At 39.9% G+C, this 24,396-nt stretch overlaps 1 protein-coding gene across 5 annotated transcripts in view; it reads right to left on the bottom strand.

The window, feature by feature from the left end:
* Positions 1-24,396, bottom strand: part of srpk2 (SRSF protein kinase 2) — a 54,750-nt gene that overhangs the window by 29,411 nt on the left and 943 nt on the right. Inside the window, exon 1 of one of the 5 annotated variants that reach the window (XM_044036361.1) lies at positions 10,714-11,498. The exons of the other annotated variants lie outside the window; for them this stretch is intronic. Coding sequence (XP_043892296.1) covers positions 10,714-10,751 — 38 coding nt within the window. The 5' untranslated portion in view covers positions 10,752-11,498. Of the gene's footprint in view, positions 1-10,713; positions 11,499-24,396 lie in introns of those variants that run through there. 5 annotated transcript variants of the gene reach the window in all.

Genomic DNA, 24,396 nt, shown 5'->3' with positions numbered 1-24,396 from the left:
CATGCTGCAACTAGTGCTGTGTGAGTACACTGTCTCAGAGGAAAACAGAGCTATAACAAGTTCTTTAGCTCTCAAGACCGTGATCACAAACTTCAGCCAGTAAGCCAAAGATTTCACCAAATATGGTTTCCAAGGCCAAGAAGAAACTTCCAATTTAAACCTTTAAGCCAAGATAGATCTGACATCCTTCTGGCAGACTAAAGTTTGGCTACTTAAAACCCTACAAACAAAAACAACAGCATCATGAAACCATAGGTAATCATAAATAACTTCTACAGGCTCTGTTTTTCCATGAAAGGTATTTTAATCGGCCCAAGTTCACCATGATTATGGGTAACTAAGAAATCATGTAATAGCTTGTTTGAGACTTTATTATCGTCAATGTAGCCGCAGCTCTCTCCACTCCAATGGGTATTTACTGATACCCAAGGCCTCAGCTCAGGCTAGGTAACAATGTGAAGTAACAGACAGTTGAGTGTTCAGAGGCAATCACTTCTCATAATCACTGCCAATCTGAGAGCTGTCACCATTAGTACAGGTCTAAAAATATGTTTTATAAACATAACAGTACCTCATCTCGGAAAGAGGAAAAAAAAGAATAGAGAGCGTGGTTCAATGAGGACAGAGGATTCCCTCTATCCACTACATGGCTGAGCAGATAATTCCCCATATTTATTTTAGATCACAACTGTTTTCATTTAGATTAATTATGTTGTGTAGACAGAGGTATTTTGTTCTAAATAGATCACAATGGAAAAAGAAGGCCTTGTTAATAGCGCTCTGTTGGGCTCATGACAAATGTTTGCTGCCTTCCACTCACAAAACCCAAGTTCATCTGCTGCAGGAACGCACACAATAAATGACCTGACTAAAACCACAGAGCTATGGAGAGTATAGGCTTAGGCCAGAATGAGCAGAGCCAGGAACATTTGGTAAGAGAGGTTTTGGAATAATGTGTTTGCTGCGGTATTAAAAATCCAGAGGAAGTGTATTTTATGTGAAAAATAAAATGGAAATTGATAAATTATAATGTGCTGAATAAACAGCTTGCCTATAGTTGCCTTTTAATACAATAACTTGAAAAAAAAAAAAACACTTGCATTTTTTTTCTTATTTAATGGATAGGACAGTGAGGTCTTCAAGGGTAGAAGACACACAGCAAAGGACCGGCTGAAATCATACCAGGTCACTGCAATAGATGCCAGCTCTACCGACTGATATTTTAGTGCATGTCTGAAATCTGGACTTGACTCAGACCCATATATCAAATACGCTTTGTGCAGCTTAAACACAGTGATATTCAGTTTGAGAATATAAAATTATAAAATGATAGTTAATGAAGTTAATTCATTATCAAGACAATTGACAGAAAATAAAGTGCCTTGACTTTTGACTTCATCGATGCATTTATCCACTTCCAACTCATCCTCTACCCCATATCTGAGTTTTGGAAGAAATAAATATTTTGCTGTTATTAACAAATCCGCTACAGTCCTGGAGGCATTGGATATACAAAAATATAATTTAGCATTTTTGTCCTGTCAATAAATGCTACATTCTTTCCTCTTCTACACAAGTCTGCTTTGTTAAATACAATGCAAAGCACATAAAATAGGACTGAAACACTGATATACAAACAATAATCCATACCTTGCCTTTGAGTCTTGTCAATCCAACCCCCCCTTTGACATTTAATGTTTCCCTTTTCTCCATCTACCTTTTTCGAAGCGCCCTGTGGCGGAGGCGAAGTACACACAAAGCCAGACCCCATTTCTTCTTCGTGGACAGACACGGGCTAAACTCCATGAGTCAGGAAATAAGGATGGATGGAGGATCAGAATAAACACAGTAGGTCCCTCTGCTCTCTGCTGAAGATTCACGGACACAGCAGTGGCGAGGCAAGACGAACCAAGCCTTGAATTCCAGCAGTGGTCACGTGGGCCAGTGACACCCACCTGTTAAAGATCCTACTCAATGCACACTCGGGTCTGGACTGTGTGAGCACATAATGAAGGGACACACACACTTGTACGTACTACAGCACAGACCGATAGATGCATCTACTTCATATACACATGGCGACACAAACGCACAGTATGTCACATAGAGATCTGAAAAGCAACACCCACGGCACAGCGGCATCTCTCCATCTCTAGGAGCATTACATGAATCGTGTTGCCTAAAATACACTCTGAACTCCCTGGAAAGACTTTACATGTCATTTAAGCATCCAGACAACGGCGTTCCCAGAAATACTGCCTGCTGTCAAAGAGTAAAATCAGGACCTGGTTTCAAACATAACGCTGAGTGGCTGTATGAGCAGCCGGAAATTTGAGCTAATTAAAAATAATGACCTGTGTGGTGGATTATCCCTTAATCTGTCAGCAGGCAGATCTCCGATGCAGATGTAAGCCTAATCTGTAACACTTATCATTTATGTACAACATTTCAATTTACTACTTAAAACAAAATATATACCACAAAGTTTTGTGAAGGAAACTACAGTCATATTAATTAGTTTTAGAGGACATACTTACTTATATGTACTATTTTGTTGTCATGGGTCAGATTATGATACATAAAATACATAAAATATTTCACTCAAAATTAAGCAGCTATTTTAAGAATGCATTCATTTTCATCATTTTAAAAGAATTTAAGCAGAATTGCAACGACTATCTAGTTTCAGCTTTTCAAATTTGTGAATGTGCTTTTCTCTCAGTATTTGCACATCACATCAGTCGTTAATAAGTACATACATCAATAACATCATGAGGCATCAATTTTGAGTTTTTTGTCATAGATTACTCTGCAGTCACAATATTTAGGAAATGCTATCAACAAAAAAGGAGCTCAAGTTCACTTGTATAATTACTGGTTGGAGATTATCAAATTATTTGATGTGGCTCTGTACAGTATTGGCTCAATAACTAATCAATGCATCCATTGTCTATGATTACAAATATTCATGAGCAATAAATTAAGCAAGTATTGAGTACTAATCACCTATAAGCAAAATTTGTTTTCAAATTTAGTTTTTTCACAATACAACTACATCAGGATTGCCATGCTTGGTCCAACAGTGTGTGTTAGCGGCAAAAGTGAACCAGACACCCACTGTGGCATTATTGGCTGCTCTGTCACCACACTGCTGTCAAACTAGAGAGCAGAATCAGAGCCAAGTTACCTACGGTGCCAAACTGAAGGACTTTCGTGAGTCCAAAGGTCAGTGACCCCACCAAACCTGCTCAGGGACTTACATGAGGAAAAGAAGAACTATTCCTGACCCTGGTGCAGAAGGAGAAACAACAGTGAAACAGTGTCCTCCTCAGACACAATACACACAATACTGCTCTCAGTTTTGGAGCAGACAAGTGACTCAGTGGAGGGAGAGACAGTAGCGGGACACAAAGAGAGACAAAGTGGTACTCTTGCGGCACATGTGAATACAAACGCCACACAAACAAACACATACCTTCCTATACACACACAAACACAAACAGGCCATTATCATTCCACTGCTTCAGCGCTGCAGCATCAGTACAGATGAGTCCCCTAGTGACCTAGCATTACCCAACATACTGCGCAAGTCTGCAGAGAGCCATCTATCTTCTCCTTCCATCTTCAACCTCACTCTCCCTCCTCTACTCAACCGTCTGCTATTTCATCTTTGCATCTGTGAGAATCCCCACCAGCTTCTTTGGTCTCCACGTCTCTATCTTGGGCTTTCCCTTTTCCGCCGTTCTTCCTATGGCTTTATCAACTCTTTTCTCGCTTCCTCTGAGGGTGATCGGTCTCCCCCCCCTCCCCCAAACATACCCAAAATATTACAAAATGTGTTATCACATTCTCTCATTCTCTCTCTTCCACCATGCCCCTGCTTCTGTCAAGTATAACATACACAGTGATACACAGACCCTGACGATACATAGTTATAAAGACAGACCGTAGCCTCATGTTAAATATCCATACTGCAGCTTAAGTCTTGACACCATGAGATAACGAGAATAAAAGAGACCTTTTAACAAGTATAATGGAAATGCAGTCTATTATGAGACTGGTTGGCATTGCTTATTAAAATTAATTAATAACCCATAGAGAACAGCTGATGGGTAACAGTATACGCAAAATGCAAAATTACATTTTATAGAACAGTGGAACAATGTTTTGGCTCCTTAATATGAAATTTGTGAAGCATCTCAATGCCTTTCAATGGTGGATGTTAATCACATAATATCATTAAATAAATAAATAAATGTAATAAATAAATTTGGTGCAATGTCTCCATAACTGTGCCAGTGATTTGGTTCCCAGTGAGACACTTAAAACAGAGGTTAGATAAGAAGAGAGAGAAAGACAAATAAAGACAAAAAGAGAAGGCGATAGTAAAGAGATGAGAAGACTGCTATGCTGCTCATGTAAACACAGTGAGTCACCACGGACGGCGGTGGACACAAATAGGCAGAAGTAAACTGAACTCAATGAAATGATAAGCTTTCTTGATCCTTGCTGTGTCAACAATCAAAGTTTTGTGCAAATGTCCTGCTTTTGCCAAAATTAACTGCGCATTATCAGTTGTGCTGAGAATAGAGGATTATGTTAGAAAAGAAAAACAAGTTTTGCAACCATTAACCCAGACTTTCCAACGAGGAGTGTGTAGCCAGGTTATAGACCGCAACATATCATAGATGATGAAGCTTCAGAGGGATGATAAACCTTTATTTTACTGGAAATTGTTCTGTGATGAAAACACCCATTGAAAGGCAGCACCTTATGTCTGACAGAAACCAGTCTCAGTTTCATATTCTGGTTCAGCCAAACATCCCGTTGTGATTTAATTATAATTATTTTGTCATTTCCTTTGTTTATTTTTAGACCAAATAATCAGGCTAATGTTTGTTTTTTTTAAATGATCAGCATAGGGTTCCTATTATCTAATTAATAGAATAATGAATTGTTGCTCATTTCATTACATTTACACATTCTCAATGTGATAACTGCAGATTCCAAATACAGATTTGAGATACAGACAATGTATGTATGTGTATATACATGTCCTGATTCCAAATTATCAACACTGGCCCTAGAAAAGCATATAGTCAACCTCTACATCCATCCATCCACTATATAAATAATTTCCTTTATTCCTTTATTTTTGTTGCCTTGAAGGATGTAGCTATATAGATGATGATGGAATCAGTTTTGTGGCTGCACCACACAATAACATGGTAAAAGCATCCCTTTTTTTTAAAAGCATGGTAAAAACTACAGGCCCAAATGTTGTTCTCAGCTCAATCGACTGACACCGCTGCATGATCTTTGACACCTAACGACACCGAAACCCTGGTGAGCCGCTCATGCTTGGACAGGAGCCTACATGGGACCAGATCACATGACCCATTCAGTGTGAGTTTCAACATGGCGGACGCCTTCGACACACTACTCCTGAGGTGTCTTGTTCCGGGGTGTTGAATGTTTGAATGTTGATTATTTGTGACTGACAAACCAACATTAGATCATCAAGCAGGATGGAAATTCCCAGTGAGAAAGTTGTGCTATGCCAGCCAGGTTAGACTTGTTTGCAAGGCCTGAAAATGTTCAGGCCAGCATCGACAACACAAACACCCACATCCAAACCCACATATCTTTTATTTACTGCTGATTTATATTCACCATCACTGACAGGGCCCATTTGCAGTGACCTGGGTTAGGTTCCCCCGTGGTCCCCACAAAAAAGAAAAAGAGGAAGAATAGGTGGGGGACTGTATGGAATAATAATTTTAAAAAAACACAAAGACGAAGGAGCAGGGAACAAAGTGAAGCAATCATCTGTTTCTTTATGAGCGCAACAGGAAGGATAATGTTCATATCATGTGATGGCTAAGGCTGCACATGTCTGTGTGTGTCTGTGGCAATGTGGGTCAGCTCAGAGAAGATGGTGGATGGTGGAGATATAGGCCAGTCAAAGCAAAGGTTGACATGTGTGATTGTGATGGCTGCTCGATGTCATGCTGTTTGCTGCATCTGCAGGGCTTATACTGACTGACTGGACACATTCCAATAATTCATTCTGCATCCTCTGCTGCTCTCTGTCCAATGTCCTTCTCCTCCATGTATTCTTTTCCTTCCAAATAATTGTTGCTTCATATCGATCAACCAAGAATGATCATTTTTAAATCAAAGGTCTCTGTTTTTTTTCATTATGCAAGAAAATGACTAAAATGGCTGTCTAAATTTACCATAATCTTACTGTTCATAGTCAAGTGTCCAAAAATAATCCAGAAACCTTAAAACATTCTAACTACAAATTGGTGTCACTATCTACATAATCCATACTTTCGACTTCATGAACAGATGATGCCTGACGCTAATGTCCATATTGCTCAAGTGTACAAAACCACAGAATCCAGCAAACATTTACATCTGAGAACAAAGAAAATAGTTTTAAATATATAGTTTTAGTGTTCTTCCTCAAGAGAGAAAGACACAAAGAATTTCATCAAGTTTATAAAATGTCTAGAGAAACACTCAGTGAGCACAAACCATCTGTCAATACACATGAACTTTTTTTTAATCCTCTATCTGGATCCATATCCTGATCACCACCTGAATCAAATAATATTTTTCATGGGCAATAACCTACAGTACATCCCCAGAAAAATGATATTCCAATCTGTTATTTTCCTCTGCTGCTCACATACAAATACAGACAAAAAAAAAACTTAACCTCCGTGGTTGAGGTAAAACAATAATTTTGGTTTTTGTATCACAGAGCAATAAGTCATGTGAATTAAAAAGGAGGCAGCAAGGAGACTACACAGGAGTATTTGAACGTATCCAGTAAACTGTGTTTGAACCGGTGTCAGATGAAAGGAGAGAGATGAAATGGAAATATTAAGGTACTGATGCTAATGGCTGTGTGAGCCTGCATGCACTGTCTGTTACTTATTCTCATTGATCATTCGCTCCTGCTACCTTTTCTTGCCCCCGACCTTTCTTATCACCTCGCTTCCTCCTTTTCTATCCTTCTCTTCCTCATTCATGTTCCCTCCTTGCTTTTCTCTGTCCATGACAAGTGACAGATCCAGCAATCACACATCACACATACAAAAAATGGTTGATTAAATACTAATTTCTGAAATTGGACTGACCTAGCAGCTTCATCTCAAGATGTCCATTTTATTCTCTATGCAACATGCACATTCTGTATCATTTGTTAAGATTCCAACACCTCATCGTTACAAAGCATTCATATAAACAAACACACAAACATCTCTTGACAGAGCACAGTGAATAAAGGTTAGATAATCAGCATTGTGATGCTTATGACTCGTCAGTGTGTGTGTGTGTGTGTGTCAGATAGGACCCAGATGGTGTTGCAGACAGAAATATTGAACTTCTACCCAATATTGACTCAAACCACTGACAAAACAAGAGAGTAGTCCAATTTTAAAATCAGTGGATGAAACTTTATGTACAACAAAACAAATAATGCCCTTGTAAGATGCATCTAAGTCTACCAATCATATCCAAAATGGTAATTATGAGATGTCTGAAAGGCCTAACCAACAGTTAACCTCCCACCCCCCAAAAAACTGCACCATTATACTATTATACACTATTGTGCAAATGTCTCTGGGCACCACCAGCTTTGTTCTTTTTAAATCTGTGATCACTGGCTTTTGAAGTTGGAATGATGTGACTGAAAGTTGGCCTTATATATTAGCAAGTTGTCAAGTCATACAACATGTGTAAGTCATGGTCAAGCATGTCTTTAATAAACCTGGTGTGATGGACCTTTTTCACCGCAACTATCTGTCAACATAAAATAGTAAGATAACACAGGTTTTACCAGTAATATTAATTCCACTCCAGTCCGGGTTTTTCAGAAAGAAAACGCGATATTTTAAAACTGCATACATGTTTACTGTATTTTCCAGGCGTTTTACAAGAAAGAGATTGAGAACTAATTATACTGTACAGTAATTACAGTATAGAATTACTAAAACAGCAACTCTAATAGTAGCTTTAGACTTCTGCACAGTCCCATACCTTGCAACGTATGCAAATTCATTTGTTTAATCATACACCATCATATTTTACATGAGTAAGAACTGCTATGTTTGGTGTCTGCATGTATCCAGTCCAAAAGGCAACACAGCTTGTCACAGAGCTGCAAAATCTCTCTCTTATTTTGATGCAGCTTGTGATTTTCAAATACGTTAACCTCTGAAGTTCCTAACTGATCGCGTTATTAGCTGTACATGATTTAATTCTGAGCGATAAGGGTTAGACATCGCTGCGATCCAGAAAACAGGCTGTCACCTGCATTGTTGTCATTGTCATATGAGAAGCTGCAGCTGTTAAAGAAGGCAGCCGTGTGAGAATGAGTCCAGCTCTTTGTCGTTACCTGCAAAGCAACAAGGGACTTGTGCATTATTCTTAATTACAGTCAGATGGCTGTGACCAAAACAACAGTGGAAGGGAAAACTTGCCAAGTGATGAAATCCATAAACCTTCACACACCAGAGCTTCAAAGTGATACTACAATTCCTAATACCGCTATGGTTTTGCCTAGTTGCCTTGACTAGACGCTGATGCCATTATGTCACTTTATTTTCATCTAAATTAAACTTCACCTTCTGTTCATCAAAACCTGTCAATATGACAGTAATCTCCTCTGTGCCCAACTGCCCATGTAATATTGCCTGATACAGTTATCACCCATTTACTTACTCCCTATCTGTTTGCCCGCTGTGCTGTGTTAGAGTGTGCCAGTCTGAGGCCTTCTGGTAGGTTGTGTGAATTGGCAAAGCATCAGTGGCTACCTGAGTCATCCAGTCTGCCTGCCTGCCTGCTCCTCACCCTCCAGCACCTGACCAATCCACATTTGCAAACTGAGAGAGGTGACGTGGGCTTGGTCTGAGCAAATGTGAATGGATATGGGATTTTATCAATGCAGTCAAGAGGTTGGGACACACACTATGACTTATCTGCTTACAATTTTAGATTTGCTGCTGAAAACAGAGCTAGGGAAAATAGCTCAAACATTTCTCCAACCTGCTCTTGTTCCTTTAACGTCCAGTGCGTGACAACTAGTGGCTTTACAGATTGTAACAAACATACCCCTCTGCTCACCCATCCCGTACCCAAATGTGTCAGGGAACTACAGTGGCCTTCTCGTACAAGTTAGTAGGAGTGGGGGAAGAATTGATACAGTGAAATATCACGATATTTCATGTGGTGGTATTATATGGCTTTTGATACTTTTTTCATCATTGTTTTTACTGATGTTACAAATAAACATTAAACTTTTTGAGGATTAAGATTAAAGACTCCGTTTCAGCAGACCACACAAATACTTATAAAAGAATAGTACTAAGAGTAGAAAAATAGTACTGCAGGAAAATTATTAATTATATTAAATATAAAAGGTTAAAAACACACAATTGCTTGTGACCTTTCAGTCCACTAGATGGTGTCAAGAGATCACTCTCACTAGAGCTGTGTTTTGCAATGCTGTGATAATATGGTATCGTGACTTATATATCGCGATAATATTGTATCGTAGTGTCTCTGGCAATTCCTGCCCCAACAAGTTAGAAACTGATTCTTTTTGTCAGTGTATTAAGCGTCCACTTTAGTACTTGACATGAATGCTCTGGCCGGATTTTCCATTTGGACAGCTCCAGAAAAAATGGTGGTGAAAGATGGCAGCCTCTGTAAAGCAGGAGACTTTCCTAAGTACATGGGGAAGTCATGGGGACTTGGTAATTGGTGTATATTATAAGTATGAGAGAAGAAAAGGGTGGGATTATAAATCTGAAATAAATCCTGAATCACGACTGGCCTTCAAATTTTCTGTTGTGAATACGCTAATGTTATAATTGTATGTGTGTGTGTGTGAATGAGAACTTCAAATTGATCACAATGTGTCATGTGACACGTGATGCCTTGTGACTTGGCTATTATAAAATTATAACAACATGTTTCGCAATGTGTAAATCCAAAATGTGCCAAACGCTTTCAGCCGGTCAAAGTAAAATGAGTCTGTTATGTCCACGTTGTGTGGCATTCAGAGATGCCATTGTTCAGCAATGCTATGCACTGAAGTGCGTCATGTGGTGAGCCGTTGTCCTGCAACACTGCTGGGATACACTGCTGCTGCTGATGATGCTGCTGCTGCTAATGCTGCTGCTGCTGCTGCTGCTGATGATGATGATGATAATGATGATGCTGTTGTTATTGTGCTTCTGTTGATGTGTGTTGACACTTGCTGTGCAAGCTCTGTGCACCACTGCTATAAACATTGTGTGTGTTCTTGTTATTGTTGTCACAGGAGATGATGTGGCCTCAGAAGGCAACAGCAGCTCAAGTGTGTGTCAGTGTCGGTGTTGTGTGGAGTGAATGTTTTAGGTAAGGATGTTGTGTTACCATGGCCGTCTGAAATAACACAGCACCATGCAGCAATGAAGCACTGCGTGATCATTCCTGGCTAAACCATCAAGACTATTGTGTCCCAGACAATAGAAGAAACCGTCTCATACACAAACACAAAAAGAGACGCAAAACATGGAGGTGCTGAGGAGGCTTGTGATGGGAGAAGGTTGGGGTGAAAGCTGACACAACAGAGACACAGATGGATGGGCGCACACACACACATATGGGGATGAAATGATAAGGATGAAGTGTAAGAAAAGGAGGAGGTGTTACCTTTCAGGGGACGAGGATTTCTCTGAGTTCACGGACATGAGCGGAGCCTGTTTGCCGCTCACTGGCCAAGGGACCACAGGAGACGGCAGAAATAGAAGAGAAAGCTCCTGCCTCTTTCTGTTGGTCCTCTTTCCCTATATCTCTCTGCTGTGTCTAGTAATGGAGAGGAGAGGGTTACTGCCTACCCTCCTCCTTTTCCCTCCTCCTCTTCCTCCTCTCCCTGTGTCTCTCTTGTCCTCTTGCTTTGAGAAGAAAGGATGGAGGACAAGGCGCCGCAAAGGATATTAGAAAAAAGAGCAGCAACTGTGCAGTGCACAATCAGACTGAGAGTGTGTTTGTGTGTCTGCCTACATCTGTGTGTGTGAGTGGTTGTGTGTGAGAGAGAGCTGTTGAGGAGAGCACTAATGTCAGTCAGACGCCCCTCCTCATGTCCCAGCCTCCTTCCTCTCTCCCTTTCCTTCCTTCCTTCTCCTCCTTCACCTTGTCTCTCACTTTCCCTGCTGTCACTGAGGCCCCTTTCCGTCCTCCTCTTCCTTTTCTCCTCCCTCCTCTATGGTGTTGCTGGCTGGACTGAGTGATGAAATAAAAACCCAAGGTCTGGATCCACAGTGTCTGAGTCTCTCCCGTCTCTCTCTTGTCTCTCTCTCCCTTTCCCTCGCTCTCTCTCTGGCTGGCTCTGTCAGGCCTTCTACATCTCTGCACAACAACAGAGCCCTGAGCAAACTGGAGCATTCCACTTTCTGCGCAGGCATAGGGGTGTCTGCTTGTCACACCAACAAGAATGTAATGCTTTTCTCCTTAAGGCACATTCTCCTCCCCCTTTCTCCTTGCTATTTTGACTCATTCTCCCTCTCTCGCTCTCTCTCACTGTCTCTCGTGCTCTCGCTCTCTCTCTCTCTCTCCCCCCTCACTTGCCTTGTTATGACATCCTGTATCTCAGGGCAAGGCTGCTCAAATCTGTGTCCCCCCCCCAAATCCTCCCTCCTTTTTTTAAACCTAATTTCTGCCTTCATCCCAATCTGTATCTACTTTCTCACCATTTCTCAGGGCAGATGGGTCGGCTTTCTACATGGGTGAACAGCTCACAGAGAGCTAGCCAGAGGGTGTGCCATGATGGGTGGGTGGGGGTGGGGGGGTCTGAATCTATCTCTCAATCTGACCTCAATATTGGTGTGTGGGTGTATTTGTGTGTATGAACATGTACATGTATGCGAGCATGCAAGTGAAAATATACAGTGGGGGTTGTAGGGGCAACCTGAGGTTAATGTGACCAACTACTCATCCAGGGAGTATGCAGACATACATGGGGAGCCAATGTATACAATGTATACACACACATTCTTTAATAAAATACCTGTTTGTGAGTAAGTATTACTCAGTAGTCACTGATGTGATATGCCCACTGAAGCAGCAGCAAAGGTAGAGATAAATAAATGCAGGCACAGTCGGCAGAAACAGTAACAGTATATAGTGTAACTCAATTCAATTTAAGTCAATTTTGTTTGTATAGCACCAATTCATAACAGACAATTATCCCAAGGCACTTAAGGGTAAGGCCTTACAGTTATCGTAAAGAGACCCAACAGCTCACACAATGAGCAAGTGGGGAGAAAAAGCTCCCTCTCTGACAGAACCAGACTCAGAGTGCACAGCCATCTGCCTCGACCGGTTGAAGAGAAGGAGAGAATGGAAATGAGAGAGGAAGACTGAGGAGAGACATACACGGGAATGGCTATGAAACATCATTTGAGAATGATAACATGATATCATCACTATCATCTCATCTGGGATTGATTCCAACTCTTCACACAACCCTCAGAAAAGTCATAGATGAAGGATGGATGAGGATATTAATGTTAATAGTAATAATTGTTGAGCTTTGGTAATGAGGCAGCTATGTCTTTAATATCTCTGTGTTTTTGGTTATTGTGGGCAATGTTGCCTATATAAAGACATATATTTCACGGGTTTAACAAAACAACAGGCCCTCCTATCTGGTTTTAGGTCACGCTTGTGACATGTTCCTGAATTTGTTTTTCTTCAGTGTGGTATGTGGTTCCACATAGTAAACAGACAAGCTAAACAAAGCATGTTAACATGCAGTCAGGAGTGCAGCCTCACTGAGCTGTAAACACTCCATATTGTGTAAGATTCCATGCCAAGTACAAAGTGATGTTTGATTTAACTGTGCACTATTTTACAGCATTCAATACTGAACTCCAAATAATCACTGGATTGAAAAAATAATATGAGAAACTAATGTTGTAGGCTATACAGTGTAGAATAATGCTAGATTATCACCCACTGCCAAACAGCTACTCCATATTGTATTTTAACACAGTATCATTTAAATAAATTCATCCAACAGTGCAGCCATATTTTCTGGCTGTCAGGGGTATGGGACATGTCTGAGATGGAAATAAAAGAGTAACACAATGATCCCCTTTCTCTGCTGACTCCATACTGTTCTGCCTTCCCACATGAAAGGACCACATTAGGCACACGCATGTCTTTGAGCCAAATCATTGTCCTGATTCTCTGTGAATATGGGCCAATGGAAGGCAAAGTACACACTGGGTCGCAATGAATCCATATAGCAAGAGGAACATGGAGCTAATATGTGAAGAGGCACTTGACTTTTGTTCATTTACTTTCCTTACCCAGTTTCATCAGGTTGGTGGGGGAAGGGAATGGAATCTGCTGCAACACAAACTGGATACAATTTTGAAAAAAAAACAACAACTGACAAATCCCCAGTTTTTCAGTAAGGCAAACACGTGTATACTGTACATAGAAACAACCAAAGAAATGGCGGGGTCTTGAACCACAAACCACAAGGGTAAATTTAACATTGACCTCAAAATAATCAATTTGTTAGGGTGGAGTGAGGTGTGTCTGCCAGTTTTTTAATCCTGTGTTTCTGTGTTATAATTTATCTGTTGTTAATTGCCACATATCATTGCCATAGTTTTCTTACATCAAAACTGCCATCTTTTCTGTTCATTGACTCATCCTGCACTCATCATTGAGTCTTCCTTATCTATGCATATATAAGTTAAGGAGGAAGTGACGTCCATACCGTCAAATCCAGGAGTGAGTCAAAATATCGATTTGGTGATATGTCTTCGTCCTTCCTCGTGCAATACGATAATCGATACCCCAGGGCAAATATCGATATTTATTTAACATATTAAAGCGCTCTAATGTAAACTACTTGATGTGGCCTCACGGCGGCGCTGCTCAAGTGAATGAGGGAAACTTTGGCGGAAGAGGGAGGAAGAGGGAGGTTACAGCGGGATAATGGTGGAGAAAGATACGTTAAGAGATTCCCCAACCACGTTCAACATGTACTTTGTTGTCTATGTAGTGAATAAATAAGAAATCCTGCACTTTTCATAGACGTTTTGTTTTCTTCAGTTAGACAGATATCGTGCTGTACTGCTATATGACTCTCTCGCAATATATTGATTATCACAGCACCATTGTATCATGATATTATTTGTATCATGGACTATGTATCGTGAGGTATCCTGTGATTCCCAACCCTAGTCAACTCTAGAATGACACGCATCCAAAGCCATTAGCACTCTGGCATCTGTTTCACACAGAGTTTAAGTGTCATCATTATTATTATTATTATTATTATGAATGTCACTGTGATGGCAAAACTGACAGAACAATTAACACTTACATTATTCCCCTATAAACCTTGCTATCACTGTTATTCACTAGGATGCAGTTTTACAGAAATCATTTGTGGCACAAAGGCCACCCATTGCATAACTACAACAATGACAAGAGTAGCGTTCACTCAGGATCTATAACAGTGACTGGAAATGGAAGATGACACAAAAGCGAAAGTGACAAAAACTTTCTCCACTTCGTAGGAGAAAAATAATCCAAACTGATGGAGGTCCCTGCATCCTTACCAGTATCTTGCTACTGCTGCATCTTTGTAATAGTGACAGAACAACAATACATAACAAGAATATTGTGTGCTGACTCTATTGACACTATTGTGTCTTGTCTCTCTTTTTTCCAGAATTGTCCAATTTTGTCTGGAAATGGGACTACAGCCCAGATAAATCTTCTTCTTCACAGCAGACATTTTGGCTGCCATATCTGTAAAAGCGCAGGAGACATTGATAGTAACTGAAATCCATTCACATGAGTGTGGTTTATGGTGCTGGTGTTTCATATACTGGCCCACAATCTGCTCACTGTGACACTTCATGGAAAAAAAATCAGTTTCACCTGTGTTTTTCCTGCTACAACAAATAAAGAGTGTGACGAATTGAGTGCTCTGCCTACGGCCGCAGGTATGGTATATTTGTTGGGTAAAGCTTTTCCAATTGGAGAATTGTTAACTCCGAGTTTTGTAACTATGAGCAACTGGAAGACAAACACTTGGTTCTTGTGGTGTGAGGTTGTTCTTGTTTCCATTCAAGCTCTAACTTGGTCTAACTTGAATACTGTGCTACACTGGATCCAGATACTGCCCTTATTTAGCTGACTGGATCAGCGATTGCATAAGTCACTTTCATAAAACCAATCTGTGAGGTTCAATGTTTTTACATCAATCGAGGGGAAAAGGAGACCAACTTGTATCAGATAAGTTTGCATCCCTAATTTTCACAACCGAAATGATTTTCCCTGAATTCTGAAGCACAGGGAAATAAAAAATATCCCCAATTTTAATGGGAGCAATGGTACAATCCTGATGTCATCCGTCTTTTGAGATAAACCAAGTGAGAATTTAAGACCTCAAAATGGAGTTGCTTAATCACGTGAGAGGAATGATGCATAGCACACATGTTTACAGTTGCCCGCCCACACACACACCTCAGGATATTTCAGGTTATGAATTTGTAAATCTTGAAGGCTGATTCTCACTCCATTTCAAGAGGAGAAGAAGCAGAAGAAGAATGAGAAAAAAGAAAGGGGGGAGTAGATGACTCTCATGAACAGATATATTTTGGGAAGCAGTATTGAGGCTGACGGGAGCTATCTTTAAGCGGCCTACTTCTTCTCACTGCCTGGTGGATGCAGGGGAGACAGAAGGATTTTATAGTACGTAGGCAAACACATGAACACACAGTAGGCAACTGCCCCACTGCAAATCTGCAGGACACAAACAGAAATATATTAATAGCAATAACACAGTCATTTGACTATAAATAGTCATATATAGCCACTGAATACTTCTTTCATTTTAAGCCGAATTATTTGTTTTATAGCAGAATTTGACCATATGTATAGGCCATATAATTGTTTCTAACATACAAAAATAACCTTAATTTAGCATCATCATCATTTAAAAAGCCAAAGAAATAAACCAGATATTATCTAAAAAGAAAGGTAATAGTTACTGTTTTTTAAGCATGTAATACAGATGATAAACATTTATTTTAGAGTGTATTTACAGTATTGCTTTTCCCTTTTGAGAAGCGCAACCATCTCAAACGAAAACTTTTCATGAGCCCAGACAATCAACCTGTGTGCAGCTTTGAACCAAGCCAGAGGGAATAAGGTAAAAAATCTAAGACAAACCAAACTCCAAACACAACAAGTAGAAGATGATGATGACACAAAAAGCGACAGCAAATGCAAGAGCAAGAGAGTAACGTATTAGTAGTATTCAAGAAAACGCAAGGGTGGGGCTTTGACATTTTCTTACATTCTGCGACCCATTTTCCAAAAGTCACGTTTAAGGGATGCCAAAACACTGGTCCATGGATGCAAAACGTTCACAGATTCTCCTAATCTAGTTACTCGTATAAGTACATGCCCTAAATGGCTTATTGAGGGTTAACACTTGGTTTCAGGGTTATGTTAGCTTATTATTATTTTGTTGTGATATTATGGTCAATGTAAGGGTAATAATAATAATGTAATAATTACGTGTATAAAAAATGTGTATAATTATTATAATAATAACGTAATAATATGCTGTACAAAAATGTGTATGGGAGTATGTGTGTGTGTACTAAGACAGATGAGCAAAATGCTTCTTCCTTAACATACACATACAGAAAGAAGCCTGTCCAGTTAGTGTCCAGATTGACTGACACTCTGAAAGACTTAAGTTCCTCCTTAGTGAAGGTAGTTTTCTCTGCTTCTGACTTATGTGAAGCACCCGAACTTTAGACATGTCATGTCATGATTGTCTGACAACCCAACGAAATTCAAATAGTAATAATTTAGGTACCATTTTTACTGTTATTATTATATTCGTTTTTAAAGTACTTGTGTCAAAATGTCAGTGTCAATATTTCAATGTCAATAGAAAAGAATTATCTTTTCAGTGTGATGGCCGTCTGGCTCTGCCATGGCCTTGTGTCTTGTCCTTGGCTGCTGTTTGTGTTTTGTGTCTACCTTTAATTTGTTCCTTCCAGTGACAAGTGTGTGTAATTTACTCCTTTTGTCGTGACACAAAAACCTGGACTAATCATAGGCTTGAACATTACATATGGACTTTGCCTTTAACTCCTACTAGTAAACACATACGGGCCACTATAAAATAGCATATTGTAAAAAATTCCCCCCCAGTGATGTACAGTTTTTAGAGAAATGTGATTTTCACAAGTGGAACTGAACATTAATCTGTTCTGTCATTGACATAAAACAGCAGGCCTTGTATTCTGTTTGCAAGAGCACTTAAACTTAAATTTTAAAACAATTGATTTCACTAGGTAAACATTAGTCAAAACAACATATTCAGCCATTTCCAGGATGACAAAAATCTGGAGTTGGGAAAGATGTACCTACAATAAGCCCTTTCACCAACAAGTGAAAACTTGAATACCAATACCCTCTATTGGACAGAATGAGAATTACACTACCACTAACACAAAGCACTCTTCACTTCATTCAAAGCATTCATAATGGGATACAGGGCACTGGGGGGGAGGTAAACAGCAGAACTTTGGGAGGCCGAAAAGAAATACACAGTGTTTTTTTTTTCCTACAATCAGAGGAAAAAAGAGAGAAAATAGACTTGGCTACAAGCTGAGGGGGTGTACAACAATAAGCACCCTGTGTTTCCAGTTACACAGCCCTGCAGCATGGAGGACAGAGAAGGCGAGCGCGTGCCTATCAGCAAGTGTTGCACAGAGGAAATTTGCCTCTGCTACAGAACTCAAACAGAACAATGGTAAGGAAACACTAAATATGCCCAAAACAACTTTAACAGACCTGAAGTCAATTTTTAAGAACAGTCATGTTGGTGGTTGTATGAGGCTGGACCACATTGAATAGAGTGAAACATAACCACTGCAAACATGCACACAATTATAATACAAGCTCTTATTCTTTCTTTTTAGCCTAAAGCTAGGTAATAACATGAGCATGAGGTGGGTACAGTCAGATGTAGGATGATTCCATTGGTGTTATCGTATAAATTATATAGAATAACAAATATAATGTACTGTAATTCAAATGATCTGACAGACAACAGCATTTCGGCGTCTCATCTGGGCTCCATTTACAGCCTCACACATGCATCTGTAGCATCACAGGAGGATTTGACATGGAGGGTGTTGCTATTTACTGTTCTAATAAACCTAATCTGGATATTGGTCACTTCGGGTGCTGGAGGAGGCACCAACAACAACTTACTATTCTGCAAAGAAATCCCAAAAGAAAGTAAAGAGTCCAAGAGAGTCACACTTTTTTTTGCCGCTGTTACTAGCAGAGCATTAAGACAGGAGGACAAGCTTTTTAAAAACAGGACATTCAAGCAAAACCAGGCTTTTTTACCTCAAAATAACAGGAACAGGAATGGTGTCACTTTCATTCCCCTAATATCATCAGCTATCATTAACCTAATGATAGTCAGTGAATCAAACTGCCAGAATCAGGCCCAGCAAGTGCAAGAGGAACATATTAAAAGTCAGTTTGAGAAGTCTTTTAAGTGTAAAATTTGCTTTTATTGCGTCGTGATTATTACAGTGACAGCATGCCCAACAACACTTGCAGAGTGTTGCTTTAAAGCTGCTTTCTGATGTGCACTTCCCTACTGGAAATTTTCCTGTGGTTGTCTACATGCCTGACCCAGACTATCTCCTTCTGCCTTCTTCATCGCGACTCAATTTTCCAGACATTTTCTGTAGCTCCTGTCTAAATACAGCTGCTCTCTGGAGGTTTGACCAGTGTTTAACTAACTGGCACAAATACAGGCATAAACAATTGAAATCATTAAATTCAGAGCAAATGTAGAAGAACATGATGAAGACATTCAAATGAAGACGTTAAGGTTTTACCTGCTCATTTTGCAAGCTAATTCAATGTTTAAGATCGAGCCAAATGTATCTCCCCACCCAATGGCCAAAAGGTGGCAGTGGAGGGTGACTGTACGCAGCACAGCCATTTAACAGGGATAAGCTCCTGCCCTCACAGAATTACATGGCCTATTAATGTTTTCCCCTCCTCCCCTGTAATGACCCACTGGCCTGCAACTGTAGACCTCAACCACACTTCAGATAAATGACATCAGAGGCAAAAAAATTAAATAAAAATCCTTGCTGTTCGTCCCTCACTGAACAGATCCTATGTAGAACACGGACTCTAAATATAGGAATCCCTGCTGTCTGTCTTGCTCTGTCTCCTCTCTCATTCAGTCAGATTTAACCAAATCTTGGATAACATTTTGGGAAAGCAGAAGGAATTCCCAAACAAGCTCAAACTACCCTGGTCAGACAATCATCTAGTTTAGAAAAGGGAGCAAAATCCAATGGAAAAATCCAAACACCAAGTCTCTGATTCAAGTCATTAGACAAGTATAGAAGCAGTTCACATAACAGCAATATACAGCGTTATTTGTTACTGCACTGGCAGGCTCAATAAAATGACAGCGCACTCAATTATTTTAAATTACTGCTAAGTCCAGAGGTAATAAAAATGACTCACAATACAGCACATTTTCCCAACTATTTGAATTTATGAGCTTTTTCTCAGCTCCTACTTCAACACCTACTGGAGAGGCCTACTTCAATCAGCCAGATGGCAATAATAATGGCACTGTGGTCACCAGGGAGAATGCCAGACAACACAGGGGAAGCAACTGATCATATTACAGTTCAGTATATAACAATGAATACTTCTCTCATTCACAGTATGAGAGAACACGTCTCTGTGTCCCTAAACCTTTGCATATGACAATTATTCTTAGACAGAATGTAGAACAGCGAGTACTTTGGCGCTCTCGCGACATAGACAACTAATTTATTCACCGAGAGTGGTCTTAAGCAGTGGGAAGCAGCACCAATACTAACTACATAAACTTACTTTCCCTCTCAAGTGTCCAGCCTTCCTTGAAGAAGAAGTACCACTCAGAGAGCATAACTGCTTGTCTTCTAAATACAACAATGGCTGACTCTGATCACTGCCAACAACAAAAACTAAACGGTAGCAGATAAGATTGTGCTCACACTGACACGGAATGAAATGGAAGGATTCACTAATTTTTTTTTTATTTGTCAAGTTCTGCCTAATGTTAAGGCGAACAACAAAATATCATCCAACTCTGTTTTGGCTTATTTGCACAAACTCTTCTTGCTTTTCCCAACTATATAGTTTTGGTTGAAGCTAAACGCTTTTGTTACTTCAGCCACATTTGCAGCAGTGGTTTTCAGCGACGTAGCAGTGATACACAAAGTGGACAGATACTAACTACCCAAACCACACTTGAATACAGTTAGTGAGTAGTGCATGTATTTTCCTCAAGAGTTAGTGCAGATCTTAACTGAGCTAAATATAGCATATGCTATTGTGGTTCCACTAGATGTGTAATTAGCTGTTGCATAACAAGTGTGAGCAATCAATATTGTGATTCTTAATAGTGACATGACGTGATCCTTGTGGGCAGCAAGTAATTAGTTCTGCTCAATTTTCTCTGAAGATTTTAGTTTGACCTCCGATTCCTTTTATGAAAGACAGTCAGTGTCAGTAGTCGCTCCTCCATGGTTACGAGAATTAAGTCAAAAAACATAAACATGACTCTTTCTCGAGTCAGTGTGCCAAACTGCTGTTGTTCTGGTTTGACATCTCAAAGAGTGTGATTCTGACTCAAACAACAAAAATAACAAAATATAACAAAAATAAACCGACATAGCAGCCTGCATGGGTCTTATTTTGTTTATATTAATTGGCATTCTGAGCTTCCCACTCTGTTACCACATTAAGCTGCTCACCATTTAGCAACGTGTGTGCTTTCTCCCTTGTGACTAATATAGCAGTTTTTGCGAACCATCATTTCCTGCCTTCAGCGGCCTTGTGGCATCCTCTAATTCCCTCTCTCCTCTTTCCTTACTCACTCACTCCATCATGCTGGTATTGGTCTGCAGCTCCATGTAGTCAGGCTGCAGTACTGATGGAGGAGGCATTATTGGTTGAGGTGAACAAATCTGCTTGCCAAAGATCACGTCTCTGAGGACATCAGGTGGAGTCGAGACACAGGGCCACTGGCGTTCATCCACAGAGAGTAGAGCTTCTCTATTCCCCTGAGAAACAATCTGAGTTATTACCAGGGGAGCCAATCTGGGTCTTTTGCTTGAGTATTAGACTTTTGAATACATGAATATTGGACTATTTAAACCAAGGGTCATAAGATCAATACCACTCTCATGGCTGCATAATGAGCATGAATCCAGGCTAGCCTGTGGTTTCAGTGGCAGTTTGTTGGTACTAAAAGGGTGAAGGTGGATTTGGTTTTACTTTTATTCCTCAAGAGTTTTAATGATAGTTTCCCTTTTTGTCCAGCCTATATGCTAAGCTAAGCAACCAGCTGCTTTGAATTGTGGGGGAAGCTCCACAGAAAGGCCCTCGGTTGAATCACCCATACTGGTAGTAGGTTAGTGTACTGTTTACTTGCTTATGGACAATGTGGTCCACCACAGACGCTTTTTTTTTATCTCTTTCCACTGTCACAATTTACAAGATGCATATAATGCCCCAAAACAAAAAGGGAACTAAGGCTGCAAGCAGCACTGAAAGGCCCCTTGCACCCCGACACATGAAGGGACAGAGTGACCATGATGCGTGGCGCTCAAGAGAGGCCACCAATAATGTTACGCAATGTTTGTCACTGAAGGCATACTTCCTGTTGCCAGTAGGTGGCGCAGTGAGAGGCATCACATGTTGTCATCCTGGTTGGACCTAGACTTGCAAGTGTGGCTGTGATGGAGAGTTTTCATGCATGGCAAGATCCTCAAAAATGTGATCAAAGATAAGAAGAAGAAAGATTACAAAAAAAAGAGGATAAATTACACCAAATACAACAGGGCTTTGCACCATTCGGTGTTCAGGCCCTAAAGAGATAGAGTTTGTCTTTGAAATCTGCAATGGCCTGTCATCATATAACACCAAGTACAGTCACATTTACATGATTCCATGTAAAGGATCAAACTTTTGCTCTTTATTAAAGACTCACACTAAGTCGAAAGGACAATGAGAGGACTGAAAGCCACAATCTTTAAACCAAGTAAAAAAAAACCTTCTAGTCTGCCATGTCCCTAAACTACTGCATCATTGTTGTTCCTGTAATGATGGTGAATAGAACTTTCTCTGTTGTTATAGCTACTGGCCTTCTTAAGACATACTACCAGTGTTTCCATGGCAACATGCACAACATACAGCTGGGTGAACCATTTACTTAAGGTGACAAGGTAGCCCAAACTTGATAACAGGAGAAGAGAAGGAAAATAAATACATGTGAATGTGAATAAGTTCCAGAACAAATCCTGTTAAGAAAAAAGGAATCATTTTGTTCAATTTGTGAAAATGAATCTGAGAAAAAACCTTAACCACTTGCAGAGCAAAAACAGTAAGCGCTGAAGGTGAAAATGAACTGAAATTGTACTAATAAAATCTATTTGGAAGTTTATATCATGTGTACATACTGTAGAACATAACTATGTTTGTTTTGGCTGAAGTCCAAATTATTTAATAGGATCAAAGCTCTTTGAGATACATTTGTATCACAGGTTTGATTCTGTCAGATACACAAATACACAAACTGAACATTTTCATTCTGATATATCTGATGTTGTCTTTACTGTGGTTCTCTTGTGGTATTCACAACCTCAAAATTCATCTGAAAGCTCTCGATAGACTGTAATATTGTGAATTTAATCACGTGGAGTTTGAACTGAGTGTGTGGTCGCTCACAAATGATGCTGTTTGCCTCTGTGGGGAATCAACAACAAATATGTTGTATTGCATCAAAGTGCTAGAGTACAACTTAGTAATAAATGCAGTGTCCTGACTAGCTGTGCAAACTTGTGTGAGAGAGTGTCAAAAAAGCCAATGCATCCTATTTTTTAGGAAGAGGAATCATTGACTTTCTTAAGTCAAGAAAGAGAGGGATGTGTTGGAGTATGGCTGAACCAGACTTGGATCTGAGAGATTAGTAACCATGTCAGACCCAGACCTATCAGGACTCTTCTACTCATCCCTCCTTTTACCAAGTTCAGAGGGGAACTACAGTAGCCTTTGCATACCAGAAAGGATGCAAACACTGTTTCACAGCTCTCTCCACTTTCTCACTCCGCTGTTTCCTCCTTTTAGTATGATGGAGGAGCAGATGTCTTTCATTTGCGTACTAAAATTCTGTCACAAAATATTAAACATACACTCTAGCAGGTTTCTCCATTCAGGCTGCTGTAGAAACAAAGCGGTACAATCTCGTTAAAGCCAGACCCGAGTCTAAAGTACATACAAAGGGCTTATTCTGAGGCTCTGAAAACCAAATGATTGTAAATTTAAATTGAATATACACTTAAACAGGTGTACGTACCAGAGTATGTTACTCGAGTTTTCCCAGTACTCCACTTTACAGTGGCTCCCAGTCTGCTGCTGGTCTACAAATCACTAAATGGTTTACGTCCAAAAATACATTCATGACATATTAAAAGAATATAAACCTTGTAGGGCTCTGAGATCTACTGACCCAGGTCAGATAATCGAGCCCAGGCTTCAAACCGAATGCGGTGAAGTAGCGTTTAGGTGTTGCTGCACACAAGTGGAATAAACTACCAGTGGAACTGAAATCAGCATCAAATGTGAATATTGTCGGTTAAAAACACTGCTTTTCTCATATGCCTACGATTGAAGGGTTTTGAAATTTAACCTTCTGCAATTTACATTCTCTAATTTTAGAGTTAATTATTATTTTATGCTGCACTATCATATTTTATGCTCCATTTTAGTCTCACGTTTTGTTTTCTTTCGTTCTCTGTTTTATTTGTTATAATTGGGTTTTATTGAAATGGTACATTTTAATGTTTCCACATTTTTAAATATGGAAACACATGAATGCAAATATGTATTGCATATTTGCATCAAAATGTCGACATTTTGGTTAAAACCTGCAATACATTTTTCTGTAAATTAGGCTCTCGATGCTGATGCACATGTTTTAAACTCAAACAGCAGATTACTATGATGCACTGTGGAGATTTCCTCTATGTAGGATTTTTAACAGAACACCCCTGACATAACTGATGCCTTTCTTCATGGTGCCAGTGACGTCGATCCAATAGTATCGTGCCATGAAGTGATCGAGCTCCCACTCTACTCCAATTCGCATGCACTTTACAGAGTCACTGCGCTGCAGCTCACATGGCAGCCCGCTGCATCCATTCACGCTCACGCCTGGAAAAAATCACGTTGAAATTTTCCCTGCAA

This window comes from Solea senegalensis, linkage group LG10 (assembly GCF_019176455.1).
Source record: "Solea senegalensis isolate Sse05_10M linkage group LG10, IFAPA_SoseM_1, whole genome shotgun sequence".
Lineage (NCBI taxonomy): Eukaryota > Metazoa > Chordata > Actinopteri > Pleuronectiformes > Soleidae > Solea > Solea senegalensis.
Note: the sequence above shows the minus strand (reverse complement) of the source record. Positions and strands in the feature narration are given on the sequence as shown.